Source organism: Pteropus vampyrus, unplaced genomic scaffold (assembly GCF_000151845.1).
Source record: "Pteropus vampyrus isolate Shadow unplaced genomic scaffold, Pvam_2.0 Scaffold67, whole genome shotgun sequence".
In the NCBI taxonomy this organism is placed as follows: Eukaryota; Metazoa; Chordata; class Mammalia; order Chiroptera; family Pteropodidae; genus Pteropus; species Pteropus vampyrus.
Genome location: NW_011888848.1, coordinates 2,026,178 through 2,046,210, shown reverse-complemented (window position 1 = coordinate 2,046,210; position 20,033 = coordinate 2,026,178). Strand labels below are relative to the sequence as shown.

Genomic DNA, 20,033 nt, shown 5'->3' with positions numbered 1-20,033 from the left:
TAAACGTTTTATAAAAAATTAAAGAGCCAAGGATAATCAAAAACCATTTTGAAAAAGAACAAAGTTGGGGGGTGAGGACTTCCCTTATTAGGTGTTAAGATTTATGATAGTTTCTATATATCTTATTATAAAGTAACAGTAATTACTTTTATTGTTCTTGGTCCCGGTGCCTGGCAAATAGTAGACGTTCAGAAGTATTTGTTAAGTGAATGAAGCATGTTCTTGAAGGCAGCAGAAATGCAGTAGATTAAAAATGGGGAAGGAAGAAAACTGGCTGAAACAATGAAGCACACACCATGGAAGATAGGAGGAGGAACAGGGGGCAGGAAACAAGGATTATCTGAGAACAATTCTGTTGCAGTTCTGTTGGATCTGATGCATAATGTAAGGGAGAGTCAAATAAGATGTAGCTGTGGACAACCTGGAGTTCAGATGTTTTTAAATTAGGGCTCTTGCCAACAACAGACATTTTAGATTACCTGCCAGTTATTTGATTCCAAAGTTTGATGGCCAGTGTTCCAAGCCAGTTGGGCTCATATTTATTCAGCTCATATTTAACAAGCTCATCCTTTGTAAGGCGCACTATGCCAGAAGCTGGGATTTTAATGATGAGACAATCAGATCTTATACCTGCCCTCATGTGGTATCCAGCCTGGAATTTTTTCTAAGCTTGGATTCACTCTTATGAAAATAAGATTTTGAAATTTACACAAACCCTAGAAATTGAAACTCATTGCTTTTTGTTTCACCAGGGGTTAGTATCTATAATAATCTTTATAGCTAATTTTCCTAATCAAATTGCATATGATTTTTGTTATTAGAAACATATACTACCTTATAACTATATTTTGCTAATCATTCTTCTTGGCTGTTGATCTTTATCTGTATATGAACTTTGTATAGGTGACTTGAGAAATACAGAATACACCTCTTGGTAAGTCCTGGTCAGTATTATCAGTTATTGCTCTCTCTCACCTTTTCTTGGTGTTCTTTTGCAGGGATTGTATTTGCACCTTATGGTCCAGTCTGGAAACAACAGAGGAAGTTCTCTCATTCAATTCTTCGTCATTTTGGCTTAGGAAAGCTTAGCTTGGAGCCCAAGATTATTGAGGAGTTCAAATACGTGAAAGAGGAAATGCAAAAGCATGGAGAAGGCCCCTTCAACCCTTTCCCCATCATCAACAACGCTGTCGCGAACATCATTTGCTCCTTGAGCTTGGGCCAGCGCTTTGATTACACCAACAGCGAGTTTAAGAAAATACTTAATTTTATGTCACGAGGGTTAGAAGTCTCTCTGAACAACCAACTCCAGCTGATCAACATATGCTCCTGGTTTTATTACCTTCCCTTTGGACCGTTTAAGGAATTGAGACAGATTGAAAAGGATATTACCACTTTCCTTAAAAAAATCATCAGAGACCATCGAGAATCTCTGGATGCTGAGAACCCTCAGGATTTCATTGACATGTACCTTCTCCATGTGGATGAAGAGAAGAAAAACAATAGCAATAGTAGTTTTAATGACAATTACCTGTTTTATATCATTGGGGATCTCTTCATTGCTGGGACTGATACCACAACTAACTCTTTGCTTTGGTGCCTTCTGTATATGTCACTGAACCCTGGCATACAAGGTAATTAATAGATCTTTCCCTTATTCATGGCAAAACCAGGTTATTTAAATTAGGGTCAGCAACCTTGCTGACCCTCTGGCTCCTAGCACTAAGCACTGTCTTCAGGCTGGAAGACAAAATGGAAATACTTGCAACTCATAGAGAGTTGATATGGTATTAACAGTGAAAATCCAAGTTTCTGGACACTCATATTTGCTTGCCCCTGATTTAACCCATTTCCCCTTTGCCCTGAGAATACTCGCTGGCGGCGCTTTGCAGCTGCAGTGTTTACCCCGAGATAACTTTCATATTAGTCCTAACCTTATTTCCAAAGTCTTCCACGAACTATCTTGCTTTTATTATTACTTTCGCATCAATCTAGTACATCAATAGTCTTTGGAAACAAATGACATTCTTCTGTTTATAGCACTCTGTTTTTAGTAGTGGTATTTTCATTTACAAAATATAGTAATTCTCGATTGCTGAAAATATCACCTAGAAAATGTAGCATTCCTATGCATGATGTTAAATTAATGCTGGTAGCAAGCTGCACTTTTTAAAAAAAAAAAAAAAACAAAACAAGAAAAGAGTCAAATCTCTACAGGTCTGATTCTGTGCGGAATCTGTGATGGAGAAGAAACTTTAGAGAATAACAATTTAGAGCCGAAGGGAATCATAATGATCATCTGAACCCATTCGTCTTGATTTGAACATAGAGAACAGTGGCCCAAAGAAGTTATATAACTTTCACAAGGTCATACAGCTAGTTCTATCACGTCAATACCAATTGGAAGTGAGTGTTAGTGGCAGTTCAATGTCAGTTGAGTTCATGTCAGAAGAATACAGGGAAGAATAGTGTGTTACTTTTCTATTGCTCATATGACAAATAATCGCAAACTTAACACCAACTTGTGACTTAAACAACACAAATTTGTTATCTTATAGTTCTCTATATTAGAAATCGAACACATCTCAATGGGCTAAAATCAAGATGTTGGCAGGGCTGCGGTCCTTGCAGGACCTCGAGGAGAATCCATTTCCAGCTTCCTTGGTTCATGGTCCTCTTCCTCCATCTTTGAAGCCAGAAATGTGCCATCTCTCTGACCATTATTCCACTGTCATGTTTCCCTCTGACTCTAAAGTCAACAGGGGGAAGTTCTTAAATTTTAAACCCGTTAGATTGGGCACACCCAGAGAATCCAGAATAACCTCCGCATCTGAAGGTCCTTAATTTAATCCCATCTGGGAAGTCTCTTTTGCCTAGTAAGATAATATACTCACAGGTTGTAGAGGATTATGTTGTAGACGTCTTTGAGGGGCTATTTTTTTGCCCGTGGTGTATAGATTATGCCTGCCTGGATTGCTGAGTAACAAATTATCCCAAACTTTAACTACTTAAAACAACCACCATTTATCATCTCACACAGTTTCTGAGGATCAGGAATCCAGGAGTGGCTGAGCTCCTGGGAGAACTTCTCCCAGTTGCATTGAGAGTTGGAGGGAAATGCAACAGTGGAGAATGGTCAGAGATGCAGCAGTCCTGGTTTAGGATTCCTTATGAGGTTGTAGTCCGATTTGACTGGGACTGCAGTGGTCTGTTAACTTGATTGGACTGAAGGATCTACTTCCAGGATGGCTCATCCACTGGACCATTGGCTGCAGGCCTTATCACTTAGAACTTTCCATAGGGCTGCCTGACTTGCCAGCTGCCATCCCCCCAAAAGTGAGTGACCCAAGAGAGAGAGTGAAGGGCCAAGAAAGGAGCCACAGTGTCTTTTAGAACCTAAACTCAGAACCGACATGCCAACACTTCTTCCTATTCTCCTGGTCACACAGACTAACTTGGTACAGAGTGGGAGGGGACTGCATAAGAATGAGAAAACCAAGAGGCAGGGGTCATTGAGGGTCATGTTGGGCTACCACACATTGTCACATATAAAAGCTTAGAGAGTCAGTCTATTGTTCACATGAGAGAATGATTCAGAGTGCTCCTGAATACACGGTGCTTTCTCTTTTGCCCCTCTATCTGTTCTGTTATCCTCCTTCAAAGTCACAGGGTGGCCCAGGGGCCCTGGGACTAGCTGCCTCGACTTGAGAGATCTGACCAATGCTTCCCTTCCCTGAGGCCAAGTCAGGCCTGGACTGCCATCTTACCAGATGTGTGTGCAAGGTGATGGAAAGTGAGCATAGGGCAGTCTCAACTCACTCCTGGCTTATCTTCTGGCTTATTCTTTCCTTTCATATAGAAAAGGTTTACGAAGAAATCGAAAGGGTCGTTGGTGCCGACCGAGCCCCTTCCCTCACTGACAAGGCCCAGATGCCCTACACAGAAGCCACCATCATGGAGGTGCAGAGACTGACTGTGGTGGTGCCACTCTCCATTCCTCACATGACCTCGGAGAAAACGGGCAAGTCTAGGGTCTTCCTCCTTTGAATGCCCTGAAGGGAAGCACAGCCCCTTAATCCATAGGCATTCAGGTGTGGGTATGGTGGCCATCACCTAGCATGATCCTTCTGATGGTTTAGCATTGTGTCATGGGCAGTAAAATGTCCAGGGAATGCTTTAGCCCACGGTTGACCGTTACTTCTTGTACTAGCATTCCAGCACAGTTTGCTTCATAAATAGCTCTCTAGCCTTAAGAGCATGCATCCTTACACTGGTCAAATGAATTATGCCGCCATTTAGGGTGGCTGCATTGGCAAAAGACATTCCAGAATTAACAAAGGAACCTCTCAGTCCTCCTCTTAGAGGTCAGAAGAGCTAGTCTAAATGGGGAATTAAGGATTTTAACTGGGAATTATCCTACTTCAATTCATATAATTCTGCAACTGAAGTATAAATATTAAAGAATTAGAAGAGGCCATCCGATTCTGTTTCGACCTCTTACTTACGGTGAAATGTGTCTATTTGGTCATATCGTTGACATATAAGCACTCAGACTCTCTATACACATCCCTCACAACAAGGAATTTACCTCCTCTGGAGACAGCTCATGATGTAATGGTCTGAAATCTAGCTATGAGACAGTTGTAGTAAGCAATCACTTTGAAGTGACGTTGAATCACCTAACAGTTTCTTTGGTGCATAGTAGATACGCTGAGTGTGCAGTATCTTTTGGGCATTGTTTAAAGTGCATATGAATTCATCAGCTGGTTGAGAGGCAGTCCTGACTTCCATGTACATTACTTTAGCTTACCTTCCTCATATTATTGTGTGGACATAAAAGACTCTAAACTGTAAAGTTTCATGGAAGTATTAGGAATTTATATTCTTTGCAAAGTTTACCTGGAATGTCCAGTGATTTCTGTTTTGGCATTTTCTCTTAATTGAAATGTTTTCGTGGTTTGATTTAATTCATTAACTCAACATCAGTTGGAGCAACTCCTGTGCCCCGTCTCAGGCTGGGTCTAGGGGCGGTATGAAAACAAGAATGCCAATTGATAAGGTCTTGCCCCGGCCATCAAGTACCTCAAAGTTTAGTCTCAGGAATGTAACTAGATGTTTTTCAGATAGCGATGTTTACAGAGAACTATTAGTAAAAGCACGCTGAATGACACCATTTTTGTTTGTTTGTTTAGTGCTCCTAGGGTACACTATTCCTAAAGGCACAATAATATTACCCAACTTGTGGTCCTTGCACAGAGACCCAGCCATTTGGGAGAAACCTGATGATTTCTACCCTAATCGATTTCTGGATGATCAAGGACAACTTATTAAAAAAGAAACATTTATTCCTTTTGGGATAGGTCAGTGCAACTTTTATTTTCTTAATCACATAATTAAAAATGAAATAAAACCAGAAGCATCTTGTATTATCTCATGTTATTGTTTTAAAAATGTTTCTTTCTTGGCAAGCTAATATAAGAGATAAGATAATGCATCTCCATTATGTTCATTTCCTATGTTAAAAACAAAATGAAAGCAATTGATTTTAGATCTTTAAATATGACTAGAAATCTTCCTTTCTGAACTGTTGGGTGATTATATGAGTCCCAGGGAACTGCTGGAGTTAAGAGCAACTTTTGACCTGCTGCTAAGCGGGGGGCGGGGGGTTCTCCATTCTCAGCAGTCCCTCTTTTAGGTTCCTAGATTAGGACATGTAGGATTCTTTCTATACAAAAGGAATGTTCCAGGGATTTTTATGTGATTTATTTTCTCCCTAATCTTCCAAATGAGAGTGCAGGAAAGAGATGAGTAGGTAGACAAGTAGGTGGAGACAAGGTAGCCGTCACGTTGGATCTGTCTCTAGTTCCTGTCTAGGATGAGGATGTTTTTATGAGTAGGAGTTAAAATGTTGGATATGGTATGTAAAAATTCTGATCATATATTGTAGGAGGGCATATGGTATTTGTATTTTAAATCTATATCTGTATTTAAAACACTCAATTTAGATTTTTTCATATAACTATGTCCTTTTTGAGAGAGGAAAGAGATGGTATTATGCTGCTTACTTTTTTTCTGATCTCATTTTCAGGAAAGCGGGTGTGTATGGGAGAGCAGCTGGCAAAAATGGAATTATTTCTGATGTTTGTGAGCCTAATGCAGAATTTCACATTTACTTTACCTAAGGATTCTAAGAAGCCCATCCTGACTGGAAAATATGGTCTCACTTTAGCCCCACACCCATTTAACCTAATCATTTCAAAGAGATAAAGAACATCTTCAAGAAGAGATGGTGAACAGAAAGTGAATACATGTCCTTCTAAACAGATTTTACCTTTGGCAGTTGACAAAAGATCCAGGCTAGGCTGAGACTAGAGAGAAACCAGAAAGAGGGTAGAGAATACAGGAGCTTTCACTCTGGAGGATTCCTCAGCAGGATACATCAGCCATTTCAGTAATGCTTGTCTGTGACTCAGGGGATGGGAGCCAAGTACTGGATTGGAAAGCTGGAGATCTGGATGTTCTTCCCATGCTTCCGCCAATGAGCATTTCATCTCATTTCATTTCATTTCATCTCAGTGCCTTAGTCATTTTATATGTAAAAAAAACTTGGGTGATAAAACTTGCCTTTTATCTCTCAGCACTAACCAAGGTCAAATGTCCCATATCCTTCTGACATATAAATCATCAAAAACACTTTCATTCTGGAGAACAAACTCAGGAGCAGAAGGAAGACCTACCCGTTAAAGACTTGTGACAACATGAAGATGGTGTTCTGATTTAAATACTGTGTCCGAGAAGGATATGAGTTTAGGCCGAGAGCTTTCCTTGACACAGACCCTATTTCAGTTTTGTGGAGCATATTTTGTTATTGTTAATCTTTTTATTTGTGATTTTAGTTTTTACTTTTTGAAGACATAGGAGAAAGTGGACTCTGGTCTAGTATGTTGAGGAAAGGTTATTGTCTGAATTGACATGTCTACATTCTATTTCAAGTACAAAAACAGTGAGCTTAGCTGAAGAAGTGGCTTCGTGGCAGAATTCCTTCCTGCTGAGTTAACTTGCAAAGATACAGCTCTGCCTTTTGACTTGAGCCCTGAATAGTGAGCTCAGGAATTTTGATACTGGGATTCATCAGGAAAGGATTCATTCTGCACTTTCCTGTTCTCCCTGCCACCAGGCCGAATTCATCTCATCCTTGAATATTCTCAAAGACAGGAAGGCATTCTTATTAAGAGAATGAAATTGTTCCTTAATAAAGAAGACCCTTCTAGAAAAACAGTTTTCAAGAACAGTGTAATGCCCTCTTTCAGGTGGCATTTGGAAATGTGTGAATAAAAATTTCTTTATCACAATGATGGGGGTGCTACTGGCCTTTCACAGTTCTGAGGCCAGGATGCTAAATGTCTAAGCAATCCTGTACAAGGAAGAGTTGTCCTGCGCAGTAGTGCCAATATTTCTCCCAATGAGAACATACTCCAAAGAATGATTAGCCTTTTGCTTTATTATAGTATTCTTTAATTATATAGAAGTAATCATGATAATATGAACAACTATTTTTTGAGACTTTCCTTCGGCTAGCACCACATAATAATGCTTTACTCGTAGGTTTACATAATCCTTACAAAAAATCTGTGAAGAAGATGTCCTTTTGTAGCTGATGAAACTGAGGCTTAGAAACATTAAGGCACCTAGTCAAAAGATACTATTGTTCATTTCAAACCCACCAGTCTTTGTGACGGGACAGTTCTTTCTAAACCACTTCTCTGTACTGCTGCCACTTGATCCCATAGCAGTCTACCCCTCACATTTTCAATATGGATAAATAAAAGACAGGCTAATCTTTAGTGCCTTGAGGATTTTTGTTAATTTAGAAAAAACAAACAAAACAAAACTAAATGGCCAGGAACAAACTGAGTAAATGGAGCAACTGTTGTATGGATTTGAGATGACGCGTGTGTGGATTACACTGCAGCTTAAGTAGGAAAGTTTGTTCCTGATCTGAAATTTCATATGCTTTTGAATTGTATTAATACTCGGCATTAGCAAGTTTATAATTCCTTAATTTTATATATGCTTAATTTCGACTTTTGCTACCAAAATAGTTTGTAGGTTACTTGAGGAAAAATAACTTCTGTGAAAAGTATGTTGAAATCAGTTGTTTATTAAACTCTTAAATATAATGCCTCAAACTGTAACACTTTAAAAACATCTATGTGATAAACATCTATATCACTGAAAGGACTGTTAATGCTTGCTTTATACACGTTAACATTTTACAATTTTATACTTTATGATGTTCGAAATGTAAAAATAATAGTATTTTGTAAGTCAGCCTAATATCTAATTTTTAGTCATCTTTAGCATAATTTTTATGCTTTTATTAAACATTCTATTTTAACTCTGATAGTGTCATGTCTGGTTTTTTGTTTCTTGTTTTATTTTAACTGCTAAACAAAATCTGTCTTACCAGATATCAAGTTAGGAAATGGAAGAGGGAATAGACCTCTGGAAAGGAGAGATGGCCACAGTATTATTTAAGCATTTACAGGTGGGTAATACTTTAAAAATATCTCCTCAGAGTAACTGTGAGAGCAAAGTTACTCTCAGGACTATATCACAGCCCAGTTTTCTTATTTGCCAAGTCAAAGACCAGCATTATTTGAGGGAGGGATGAATCTACACAAATTCCTGTGACAAACTATTATTTAAAATTTATTTTATTTTTTAAATTACAGTTGACATATAATATTAGTTTCAGGTATACAATATAGTGATTAGACATTTATATACCTTACGAATTGATGAACCCAATAAGTCTAGTACCCATTTGACACCACACATAGTTATTACCATGTTATTGACTGTGTTCCCTATGCTGTACTTTACTTCCTTGTGACTATTTTTATAACTGACAATTTGTACTACTTAATCCCTTTCACATTTTTTGCCCATCTGGTGACTATCAATTTGTTCTCTGTATCTATGAGTTTGTTTCTGTTTTGTTTGTTTATTTTATTTTTTAAATTCCTTATAAGTGAAATCATATGGTATTTGTCTTTCTCTGTCTGACTTATTTCACTTAACGTAATACTTCTACCATCCATGTTGTTGCAAATGGAAAGATTTCATTCTTTTTTATAGATCAGTAATATTCTATTGTATATATGTACTACATCTTTTTTATCCACTCATCTGTCGATGTACACAGGTTGTCTCCATATCTTGGCTATTGTAAATAATGCTACAATGAACATGAGGGTGCATATATCTTTTTGAATTAGTGTTTTGGATTTCTTCAGATAAGTATCCAGAAGTGGAATAGCTAGATCAGATGGTAGTTCCCTTTTTAACTTTTTAAGGAACCTCCAGACTGTTTTCCATAGTGACTGCACCAATTTGGAATCCCACCAACAGTGTACGAGTGGTCCCTTTTCTCCACATCCCTGCCAATGCTTGTTGTTTGTTGATTTACTGATGATAGCCATTCTGACAGGTGTGAGGTGATATCTCATTGTGGTGTAAACTTGCATTTTCCCTGATATTAGTGATGAACATCTTTTCATGTCTGTTGGTCATCTGTATGTCCTCTTTGGAGAAATGTCTATTCAGGTTTTCTGCCCATTTTTCAATTGGATTTTTTGTTGTTTAAGTCGTGTAAATTTCTTATATATTTTGGATATTAACCCCTTATTGGGTAATTGGCAAATATCTTTTCCCATTCAGTAGGTTGTCTTGTCATTTTGTTCATGGTTTCCTTTACTGTGCAAAAATTTTTAGTTTGATGTAGTCTCATTTGTTTATTTTTCCCTTTGACTTCCTTGCCTGAGGACACATATCCCCCCAAAAAATATTGCTAAGAGTGATGTCAGAGAGTTTACTGCCTGTTTTCTTTTAGGAGTTTTATAGTTTCAGGTCTCACATTTAAGTCATTAATCTATTTTGAATTTATTTTTATATATGATGTAGGAAAGTAGTATGGTGTCATTTTTTTCCTTGAATCTGTCCAGTTTTCCCAGTGCTATTTATTGAAGAGACCGTCTTTACCGCATTGTATATTCTTGCCTTCTTTGTCATAGATTAACTGGCCATATACACAAGAATTTATTTCTGGGCTCTCTGTTTCATTAATCTATATATCTCTTTTTATGGCAGTATCATGCTGTTTTGGTTATTATAGCTTTGTAATATACTTTGACACCAGGTGGTATGATACCTCCAACTTCGTTCTTTCTCAATATCGCTTTGGTTATTCAGAGTCTTATACGGTTGCATATAAGTTATAGGATTATTTGTTCTAGATCTGTGAAACATGCCATTGCTATTTTGATAGGATTGCATTGAATCTGTAGATTGCTTTGGGTAATATGAACACTGTGACAATGTTAAATCTTCCTATGTGAGCACAGTATGTGCTTCCATTTATATGTATCTTTTCCAGTTTCTTTCTTCAATGTTTTATAATTTTCTGAGTACAGTCCTTGGTTAAATTTATTCCTAGGTATTTTTTGATGCAATTATAAATGGGATTGTTTTCTTAATTTCTCTTTCTGATAGTTCATTATTCGTGTATAAAAATATGACTGATTTTTAAAAATTAATTTTGTATCTTACTACTTTACTGAATTCATTTATTAGTTCTAATAGTTTTTTTTTGCTGGAATCCATAGGGTTCTCTCTATATGGTCTTTATTATATTGAGATATGTTCCTTCTGTCCCCACTTTGCTGAGTTTTTATCATAAATGGAGTTGGATTTTGTCATATGTTTTTTCTGTATCTGTTGATAGGATCATATGATTTTTAGACTTAATTTTGTTTTTGTAGTGTATCACGTTAATTGATTTGTGGATATCGAATTATCCTTGCATCCCAGGAAGAAATCCCACTTGATCATGGTGTATGATCTTTTTAAAGTATTGCTGAATTCAGTTTGCTAATATTTTGTTCAGGATTTTTATACCTATGTTCATCAGGGGTATTGGCCTATAATTTTATTCTTTTGTAGTATCTTTGTAAGGTTTTGGAATCAGGGTAATGCTGGCCTCGTAAAATGAGTTTGGAAGCCTTACCTCCTCCTCAATTTTTTGGAATAGTTTAGAAGGATAGGTATTAATTTTTCTTTCAATGTTTGGTATGTAATGTTCACTGTATTTTCTTATAATCCTTTGTATTTCTGTGGTATCAGCCGTCATTTCTCTTTCATTTTTATTCAGGCCCTCTCTCATTTTTTCTTGATGAGTCTGGCTAAATATTTATCAGCTTTATCTTTTCATAGCAACAGCTCTTAGCTTCATTGATCTTTGCTATTGTTTTTTTAGACTCTATTTCATTTATTTTCACTATGATCTTGTATTATTTCCTTCCTCCTACTCAATTTGGGCTTTGTTTTTTCCACTTCCTTTAGATGTAAATTTAGATTGTTTAAGATTTTTCCTCTTTCTTGAGGTAGACCTGTATTACTATGAATTTCCCTATTAGAATTTGGCTGGGTCTCATAGATTTTGGGGTCATGGTGTTTTCATTTCCCTTTGTCTTAAGATTATCTTTTGATTTTTCTTTGTTCTTGTTGTTAACCCACTAATTGTTTAGTACATGTTATTTAGCCTCCATGTGTTGGTGTGTTTGTTAGTGTTCTTCTTGTAATTGATTTCTGGTTTCTTACCATTATGATCAGAGATGCTCGATATGATTTCAATATTCTAAACTTTATTGAGAATTTTTGTGGCCTAACATGTGGTCTATCCTGGGAAATGTTCATGTGCAATTGAAAAGAATGTATATTCTGCTACTTTGGGGTGAACTGTTTTAAAAATATCAATTAAGTTCATCTGATCTAATGTGTCATTTAAAGTCACTGTGTTCCTTTTTGATTTTCTGTCTGGATGATCCATTGATGTCAATAGGTTGTTAAAACCCCCTACTATTATTGTCTTACTGTAGATCCCTCCCTTTATGTCCATCAATATTTGCTTTATATATTTTGGTGCTCCTATATTGGTATAAGATATTTACAACAGTTATATCCTCTTGTTGGATTGATCCCTTTATCATTATGACATGACTTTCTGTATCTCATTACAGCTTTTGTTTTAAAGTCTATTTTGTTTGTTAGTTATTGCTGCTCCAGCTTTTTTTGTTTTCTTTCCATTTCCATTCATGTGAAATATCTTCTTCCAGCCCTTTACTTTTTCAGTCTGTGTGTCTTTCAATCTGAAGTGGGTCCCTGGTAGGCAGCAAGTATATGGGTCTTATATTTTTATATATTAAGCTACTCTATATCTTTTTATTGGAGCATTTAGTCCGTTTATGTTTAATTACTGATAGGTATGTACTTATTACCATTTTATTGTTTTCTGATTCTTTTTGTAGTTCTCTGTTCTTTTCTTATTCTCTTGCTGTCTTCTCTTGCATGTTGATGATGTTCTATAGTGTTTTATTTGGATTCCATTCTCTTTATTTCTTGTATATCTCTTGTAGATTTTTGCTTTGTGTTTACCATGTGTTTCATCTATACCAAGCTATGTTTATAGCAGACTATTTTAAATTGATGGTCGCTTAAGTTCAAACACATTCTAAAATCACTAAAATTTTTACTCATCCTCTTATGTTTATGTTTTTGTCATTTTTTACTTTTGTGTCTGCTTCTTTATTCTTTATTGTGTAATTACACATGGTCTTCATACTTTTGTCTTTTAACCCTTCTATTAGCTTTAGAGTTGGCTAATCTGCTGCTTTTATTAAGTGTTTGCCTTTGTCAGTGAGAATTTTTTTCTGATATTTTCTTATTCAAATTTTTGATCATTTCAACTTAAAAAAGTCCCTTAACATTTCTTGTAATACTGGTTTAGTGTCGATGAATTCATTTAGCTTTTTCTTGTTTGAGAAACTTTCTCCTTTGATTCTAAATGGTAGCCTTGCTGGGTAGAGTAACTTGGTTGTAGGTCTTTGCCTTTCATCAGTACTAACTGCTTTTCTCTTGCTACTTTTAAGATTCCTGTCCCAGTCAACCTTTGGTCACACAGTGCCCTGGCAGAGGATGCCATGCACTTGTACTATGTGTGCACAGCACCACACTGTGGCCACCGTCGGACCGAGTGAACCATCCTCCCCCACATGTAATAAATGTTCTGTGCGTGAAAAAAATATATAAATAAAAAAACCTTTGGTTGACTGCAGCCTTAAATAACATCTTGAATAAAACCTCATGAGAAATCATTAGCTAGAATCACCTAGTTAAGCTGCTCCTGAGTTTCTGACCCACAGAAACTACAAGGTCATTTTTTTCAGACACTAAGTTTTTTTCTGGTAATCTGTCACACAGCATAGAGACCTAATACATCCTCCATGGAGCTTCCAGAGTAATCTCTTTAAAGTAAAGTTGTGCTCAGACCTTAGTCTCTAATATTAATCATTCCTCCTACAGGGAACTGGGGCTCCCCAACAAAATGTCTGACTCCGGAGCTAGGGCAGAGTAGGTACAAGATAAACTCTATCATGCCAAAAAGTTAGGAAGTGATTGAGAAAATGATGGGGGAATGTCACAAGGAACCATCTTAAAGAGGTTCCCATAGGCCAAATCTGGAACAACTTGAACACCAAGATAATTAAATACAGTAATGTATTACAGCCTTTGGAAAAAAAGAGGAAAAAAGAGTCCATATTAATAAAGAAACCAATTACAAAGTGGGTAAAAGATACGAAGAGATGTTTTAACAAAGAAATATAAATGGCTAATACATTAAAATACTCAAACATTACTAATTAGGAAAATACAAATTAATACCATTTCATAGAAGAGTGACTATAATAAGCCAGAAAATAACGTGTTGGTGAAGACATGCAAAAATGGGAACACTTATATATCGCTGGTGGCTATATAAAATGGTATAGTCACTTTGGAAACAGTTTGTTATAGTGTCTCAGAAAGCTAAACATAAGACTACCATATCTGCCAGCAATTCCACTCCTAGGTATCTACCCAAAAGATATGAAAACATGTTCACACAGACTTACATGTAATTGTTCAGAGGCATTATTTATAATAGTCCCAAACTGGAAACAATCAGATGTCTACCAACTACTGGTTAATGAACAGACAAATGTGGTAGAGCCATACAATGGAAAACTATTCAGTAAAGTAAAGGAACAAACTACTGACGCGTGGTAGGTGTACCACAGATAAACCTTAAAAACATAATGCTGAGAGGGACTACATATTAGATGATTCCATTTATATGAAGTTTTTATAAAAAGTAACTATAGGAGACAGAAGGTAGATCAGTGATTGCTTGCTACTGGGAGCAGGAATTGGTAATAACTCTAAATGGGCATGAGGGATCTAACGAGGAGGTAAAAATATTTAAAAATCAATTTATAGTGATGCTTGTACCATTCATAAAAATCAATTGAATTGCACACTTAAAATGAGCAAATTATGATATATAAAATGAATCTCATTCCCAAAACTAGCATGATAACGTGGAACATAGTAGGTTATCATGCAATCACTCTCTATTTCATTCAAAAACAAAATTTCCACAAGGGTATACCAATTTGGCAGTTCTAATCTTAAAAGATGACACTAAACAAATTCTACCAGTGAAAAGTTTGTTATTCTTCCATTGTATTCTGTTTGGCAGCATTTGTCCTCGTTGTATTTTTTATCTGAGTTTGTCTAGCAACCCTGATAAGCAAAGGCTTGTGGGGAGCTGTCAATTTTTATAGTTTTTGAAAGATCTCTTACAAGGATATTGAAGTCCTATATATAGTTCCCTTGCATACAAAAATAATGTTCACAGAAAAGCCGGTGCCTAAACATAAAGGTAAAAACAAATTAATTAAAACTTTAACAAGCCGTTATTTTAAAAAAGAGACATGGCAACTAAATGCCATACCTGACCTTAGATTGGTACTAGAGGGTGAAAAAAAAGTCTATAAAGGACATTATTGCGTCAATTAACTAAACTGGAATATAGGTGATCAATTAGACAGAAATGTTGTAACAATATTAAATTTATTAGAGTTGATAACTATACTTTGATTATATAAGAGAATCACCCAATTGTTAGGAAATCTGCACTGAAATATTACAGATGAATGACCATGATGTAATGTAACTTACCTTCAAATAGTTCAGAAATTATATCTCTCTATATATTATGTATAATATAGATATAGAGATATAAATAAAACAACGTTAACAATAGGAAAATATGGATAAAGAGTATATGGTTTCTTTGCACTATTCTTATTCCTGCAATTTTTCTATAAGTTTGCAATTATTTCTAAATTAAAAATTAAAAAAAAAAAAAACAGAAAACCTTAACTATAATTGTAATCCTGACTCATAAAAAGGTCCCCCCTGGTCTGGCCCCTGCCTGCCTTTCCAGCCTCATCTTCATTCACCTCAAAGAACCCAGTGCTTTGGTTATTCTACATTAATTGTATTTCCAGACCACTCTCTATTCTCAGTTCCTTTACAGTCTACATATATAGTTTTCTCTGTCTGGAATGCCTTTATAACTCATTCTCTGCTTGAAAACCTTCTAATCATCCTCACGACTCTGCTGTACTGTCTCCATCATGATGAAGTAGTTTTAGCACACTGGATTCAGAATAGCAACTTTGCACTCAGGTCGATTGGGGCTCAAGACCTGCCTAGCTCTATACTTCCCACCTATCACCTTCAGGCAAGTTATTTTCCTCTCTAAGTTGTCCCATATGCAAAAAAAGGATAAAAATAGTGAGATACCTCATAAGATTGATGGGAGTGGATGAGAAAATACACGTGAAATGCTTAGCACAAACTCTGGCGAATTAAGTATTATGCATTAAATGTTAGCTTTATCCCTGTATTCTGTGAATGAAGTTTTTAAAAGGAGGGGAGTGCGGTGATCCAATCTGTGACTTGAGAAATCAGTTTGATGAAATATGTGAAGTATGAACTAAAATGAAGTGACACTAGTCACACCAAGGCACAATAGCAATGGGCAGGGTCTCTATACAGGACATAGGGCTTGAATAAAATGCCAATCATTGGGGATAAGGGAAATGATGAGAGAAGTCATTTCTAAGGTGGAATCAATGGCATTTGACAACTGGATGGGATGTGGTGGTGAAGGGGAAGGAGAACAGTCTTGGTTGGGGGTCATTATGAACTGAGACAGTGAATGACAATGAGGTGGCAGGCATTTGGGGAAGTGGGAAATAGTAGGTTCAAATTTCGATAAGTAATATTTGAAATCGCTGAGGGTGCCCAGTAGAAGTGACCGGCAGATAATTATAAATGGATGTCTGTGTTTGAGAAACAGGAACCTACCTACAGGCTAGAAATCAAGATGGTATAAAACACACAGCTCTCGTAGTCTTCAAGTGTAAACATTAGAAATCACTGTGTGAAATTTGCAGTTCTGGGGTTTATTAGTAAGCAGATCTCTCACTTAACCTCTATAATATTAGTATATTAGTATACCCATTAAAGCTCCAAATCTAGACATAAGGTTTACTGGAAACCATCCCCCATTTTTTTTTTCTTCTAGTAGTAGGGGCGCTTTCTAAGGAATATGGAATTATGAAGAATGGGAGCCTTGAAGTAAGAGTGGGTTCAAATCTGAGCCTGGCCAGCTGTTAGATGGGTTGGATTTAATAAATGATTTAACGGTTCGGAACTTCAGTTTCTTTACCTTCAGAGGATGGCAGTGGAAGCCTTAGGGTTGTTATGAAGATAGGCAAGATAGCATAGCAGTCAGTACCATGAACCCTGAAAAAAGACTGACCTGGGTTTGAATTCTACTTGTGCCATTCATTAGCTGTGTGACCCTAACCGAGTTTCTGAACCTCTCTGGGCCTCAGTTTCCTTACATTTAAAAGAAGGGGTCATTCAGTAGCTATCAAATATGGTAATTGTGAAGACTTAATGAATTTTCCAAGCAGAGGATAAAATGAAGGTAGAGAACAGCTGGTATTGGGTCAACTACTAACATGATGAAAACTAAAACACATATTTAAAGTTTGCCATGATAAATTTTTCCTAAAAGTTCCAGAGGATAAAATTATTTATAAAATTGTTTAATGTTATTAGAGATTTTGCCTTATTTATTTAAGTCATTTCTGAGGATATCTTTCAGTGGAATATATCAACACATGACTGTGCCCTTCTCAAACTAACTATATATTTTGTTTATGCAAATCATATGACTATTTCCTTAAAAACACTGCCGACAAGTGTGGCAATGTCAACCCTCATTAATTTTGCAGTAGGTAAGGTTTTGGTTGAACTTTCTGGGCTTTCCTCTTGGGCCAACTTGAGCAGCCATAGCTTCCAGTTTTTTGCCACATAAAGTAAAAAAACTGCTTTAACAGAAGAGGAGAGATAGCGTTAATTTTTCACTTTTCCCAGTAAGCCAGAAATCATTAATTTTCCACAAGTAGAAGGAAAATTCCAACTTACTCAGTGAATCCTCCCCCATTTATGCTCCTGTTAACATATTCTGTCCTTGGATCAATGTGTCTATTACATGACAGTGTGAAGACTCAGTGTCACCACTCTCTCTGCATGCCTGCCTACCTCATAAAGCAGGATGACTGGAAGACTTTGATATTGTTTGTAGACTGCTACTTTGTTGGATGCAAAGGGCCAACTGCACTCCCTGCTTCTGCCACTCTCAAAGCCCACCGCCATGTATATTTTCAAGTAACCTTTCTCTGATATCTATTTTTAAAGTATTACAATTATCCACTTATGGAACAAAAACTAAGCAGTCATTATTTACTCTGTTCTCTGTGTCAGCTGTTTCCTTTGCTGTCTCTGAGCTGGTTCAGCAACCAGGGTCATGCTTACCAGAATTCCACTCTTTCTGCAGAGAGCAAGGAATCAATACCCCAAGAACAGGGTGAAGGTGCAAGGCAGAGACCACAGAAATCGTTACTGGGCACCCAGAACACCAAGGCCACACTTGGGGAAAGACTTGCAGTCCTGGCAAAAGAAGAACGATTCTGTTATAACTGTCATCTGACCAGGACTGAGTTTTTCAGGGCAAAGTAGCCCTTCTGTTTCAGAAGACTGTAAATGAAGGTTAGACTCTCACTATGACACAACTGCAAAGTTATCTGCTCAAATGTTTCTTTTCATAGACAAGGACACTGGTTCCCAGAAGTGTCTGCAGATGTTCATAGTGCCCACCAGGAATTGAGCTAGGACTCCTAACTCGCGCTCAGTGCTCCTTTCTTTTTATTTTTCAATTAGAGTTAACATTTGATATTATATTAGTTTTGGGTGTACAGCATAGAGGTTAGACATTTATATCATTTATGAAGTGATCCTCCGATTAGTCTAGTACCTACTTGGCACTATACATAGTTTTACAATATTGTTGACTATTTTCCCTATGCTCTACTTCATATCTCCGTAAGTATTTATAACTGCCACTGTGTGCTTCTTAACCCCTCACCTTTTTCACTCAGCCTTCACAACCCTCTCCAATCTGGCAATCATCAGTTTGTTCTCTGTATCTATGAGTCTGTTTCTGGTTTGTTTGTTCATTTGTTTTGTTCTTTAGATCCCACATATAAATGAGATTGTATGGTAGTTGTTTTTCTCTGACTTAATTCACTTAGCATAATAGCCTCTAGGTCCAATGATATTGTCATACTCGGTGTTCCTTTCTTGATATCACAACTTTGCATAATACAGATGGCCTCGGATTTGAGGATCACTAAACAATACAACAGTGATTAATCTTTCTTTTCTGAGGAAAACACATCGCAGATCTGAAAATGTACCATTCTCAGGCATTATGATTGACATTATACATTAAAAATATATATATTGTGAAATGGGTAACTAAAAGGCCAACACTGTCGTTAGAATATGTTTGGCCTGGCATTAGGCACATGTAATTGAGAATCAAAAATTAAAATGCAACTAAAGAATCATCCATGCATCCTTCTAATTTTCCATCCTAGCTTTACCTCTCATCACACCCAATTCCTCTTCCTTTTCCTGTGAGAATATTTTGTTTCTACCTTTGCATGTGGTGTCTCCAGTGCCTATTCTTTTTTCTCATATATTTACTTCCTCAAATTACTAGATTTTTCAGTGTAATCTTTCTTTTCCATTTCTAGTCCCATAGGTTTTTGCATCTGCTATATTCTAGCACTTAATGGACTTTATTTAGATGTGACTGTCTTAGTATTGTCCCAAGCCTAATAGTGCTCAGCAACACTGCTTCTCCTATATTCTTACAGAATTAGATGTAAAACTTAGATCAAAGCAAAGGAATGGTGAACACAGGATTCATTATGATAGTTACTTCTCATAGAAGGCAACTTATTTTTATGGTGAGTTTGTAGGTCCTTATTACATATTTAAAATAAATTAATAAAAATTCCATATTAGGTACAGTAACTAGAAATTACTCATACGAGAGAGATTGGCCTAGTTGGTATCAGTTACTCCACAAAGATTTCTCTGACTTTAAAGCATCTAATGTCTAAAGCTCAAATGGGTAACTAAAAGGTCAACTCTCCCTTTCACTTCTTGGGCTTGATTTTTTATTGGAACTCACTGGTCACTAGACATTTGTTTTGAATGTGAGCAGTTAAAGTTTTAGCAGAAACAATCGTTATCCACAGGAGTAAAGTAATCCCTAGAGTTGGTTATTCAGTGACATGAATCAATGGTGCTAATTTTGAATCCCTTTATTACCACAACCAAAGAACATGTATTTACTCTGCGCTGAGGTATGCACAAGCATCTAAGGCGACGATTTAATAAGTCAACGCCACGTGTTCATCTTCCGAGGAGCCCGTGGCTTTTCCAAAGAAGGGCCCGCACTCGGCCAGACACCGGAGCGCGAACCGTCCCGGCTCGCTGCGGCCGGGTGACCTTGCCCGACACTCCCCTGCTGCGAGCGCAGCGGCCCGTGCCAGCCCACGTGGGCCCCGAGGCCGCGCTCCAACGTTCGAACGCCGTCCGGGTGGCCTCGGCCAATGGGCGGAGCGGGCCACGGGTCCCCGCCCCGCCGCCGGTGACGT

General features: G+C 37.1%; 1 protein-coding gene across 1 annotated transcript in view; it reads left to right on the top strand.

Annotated features, from left to right (window-relative positions):
* LOC105293005 (cytochrome P450 2U1) overlaps nt 1–8,404 on the top strand; it is a 19,163-nt gene extending 10,759 nt beyond the window's left edge. The window contains exons 2-5 of the mRNA XM_011361461.2: nt 999–1,634; nt 3,860–4,021; nt 5,193–5,360; nt 6,089–8,404. Coding sequence (XP_011359763.1) covers nt 1,136–1,634; nt 3,860–4,021; nt 5,193–5,360; nt 6,089–6,267 — 1,008 coding nt within the window. The 5' untranslated portion in view covers nt 999–1,135 and the 3' untranslated portion in view covers nt 6,268–8,404. The remainder of the gene's footprint in view (nt 1–998; nt 1,635–3,859; nt 4,022–5,192; nt 5,361–6,088) is intronic.
* The last annotated feature ends 11,629 nt before the right edge of the window (nt 8,405–20,033 follow it).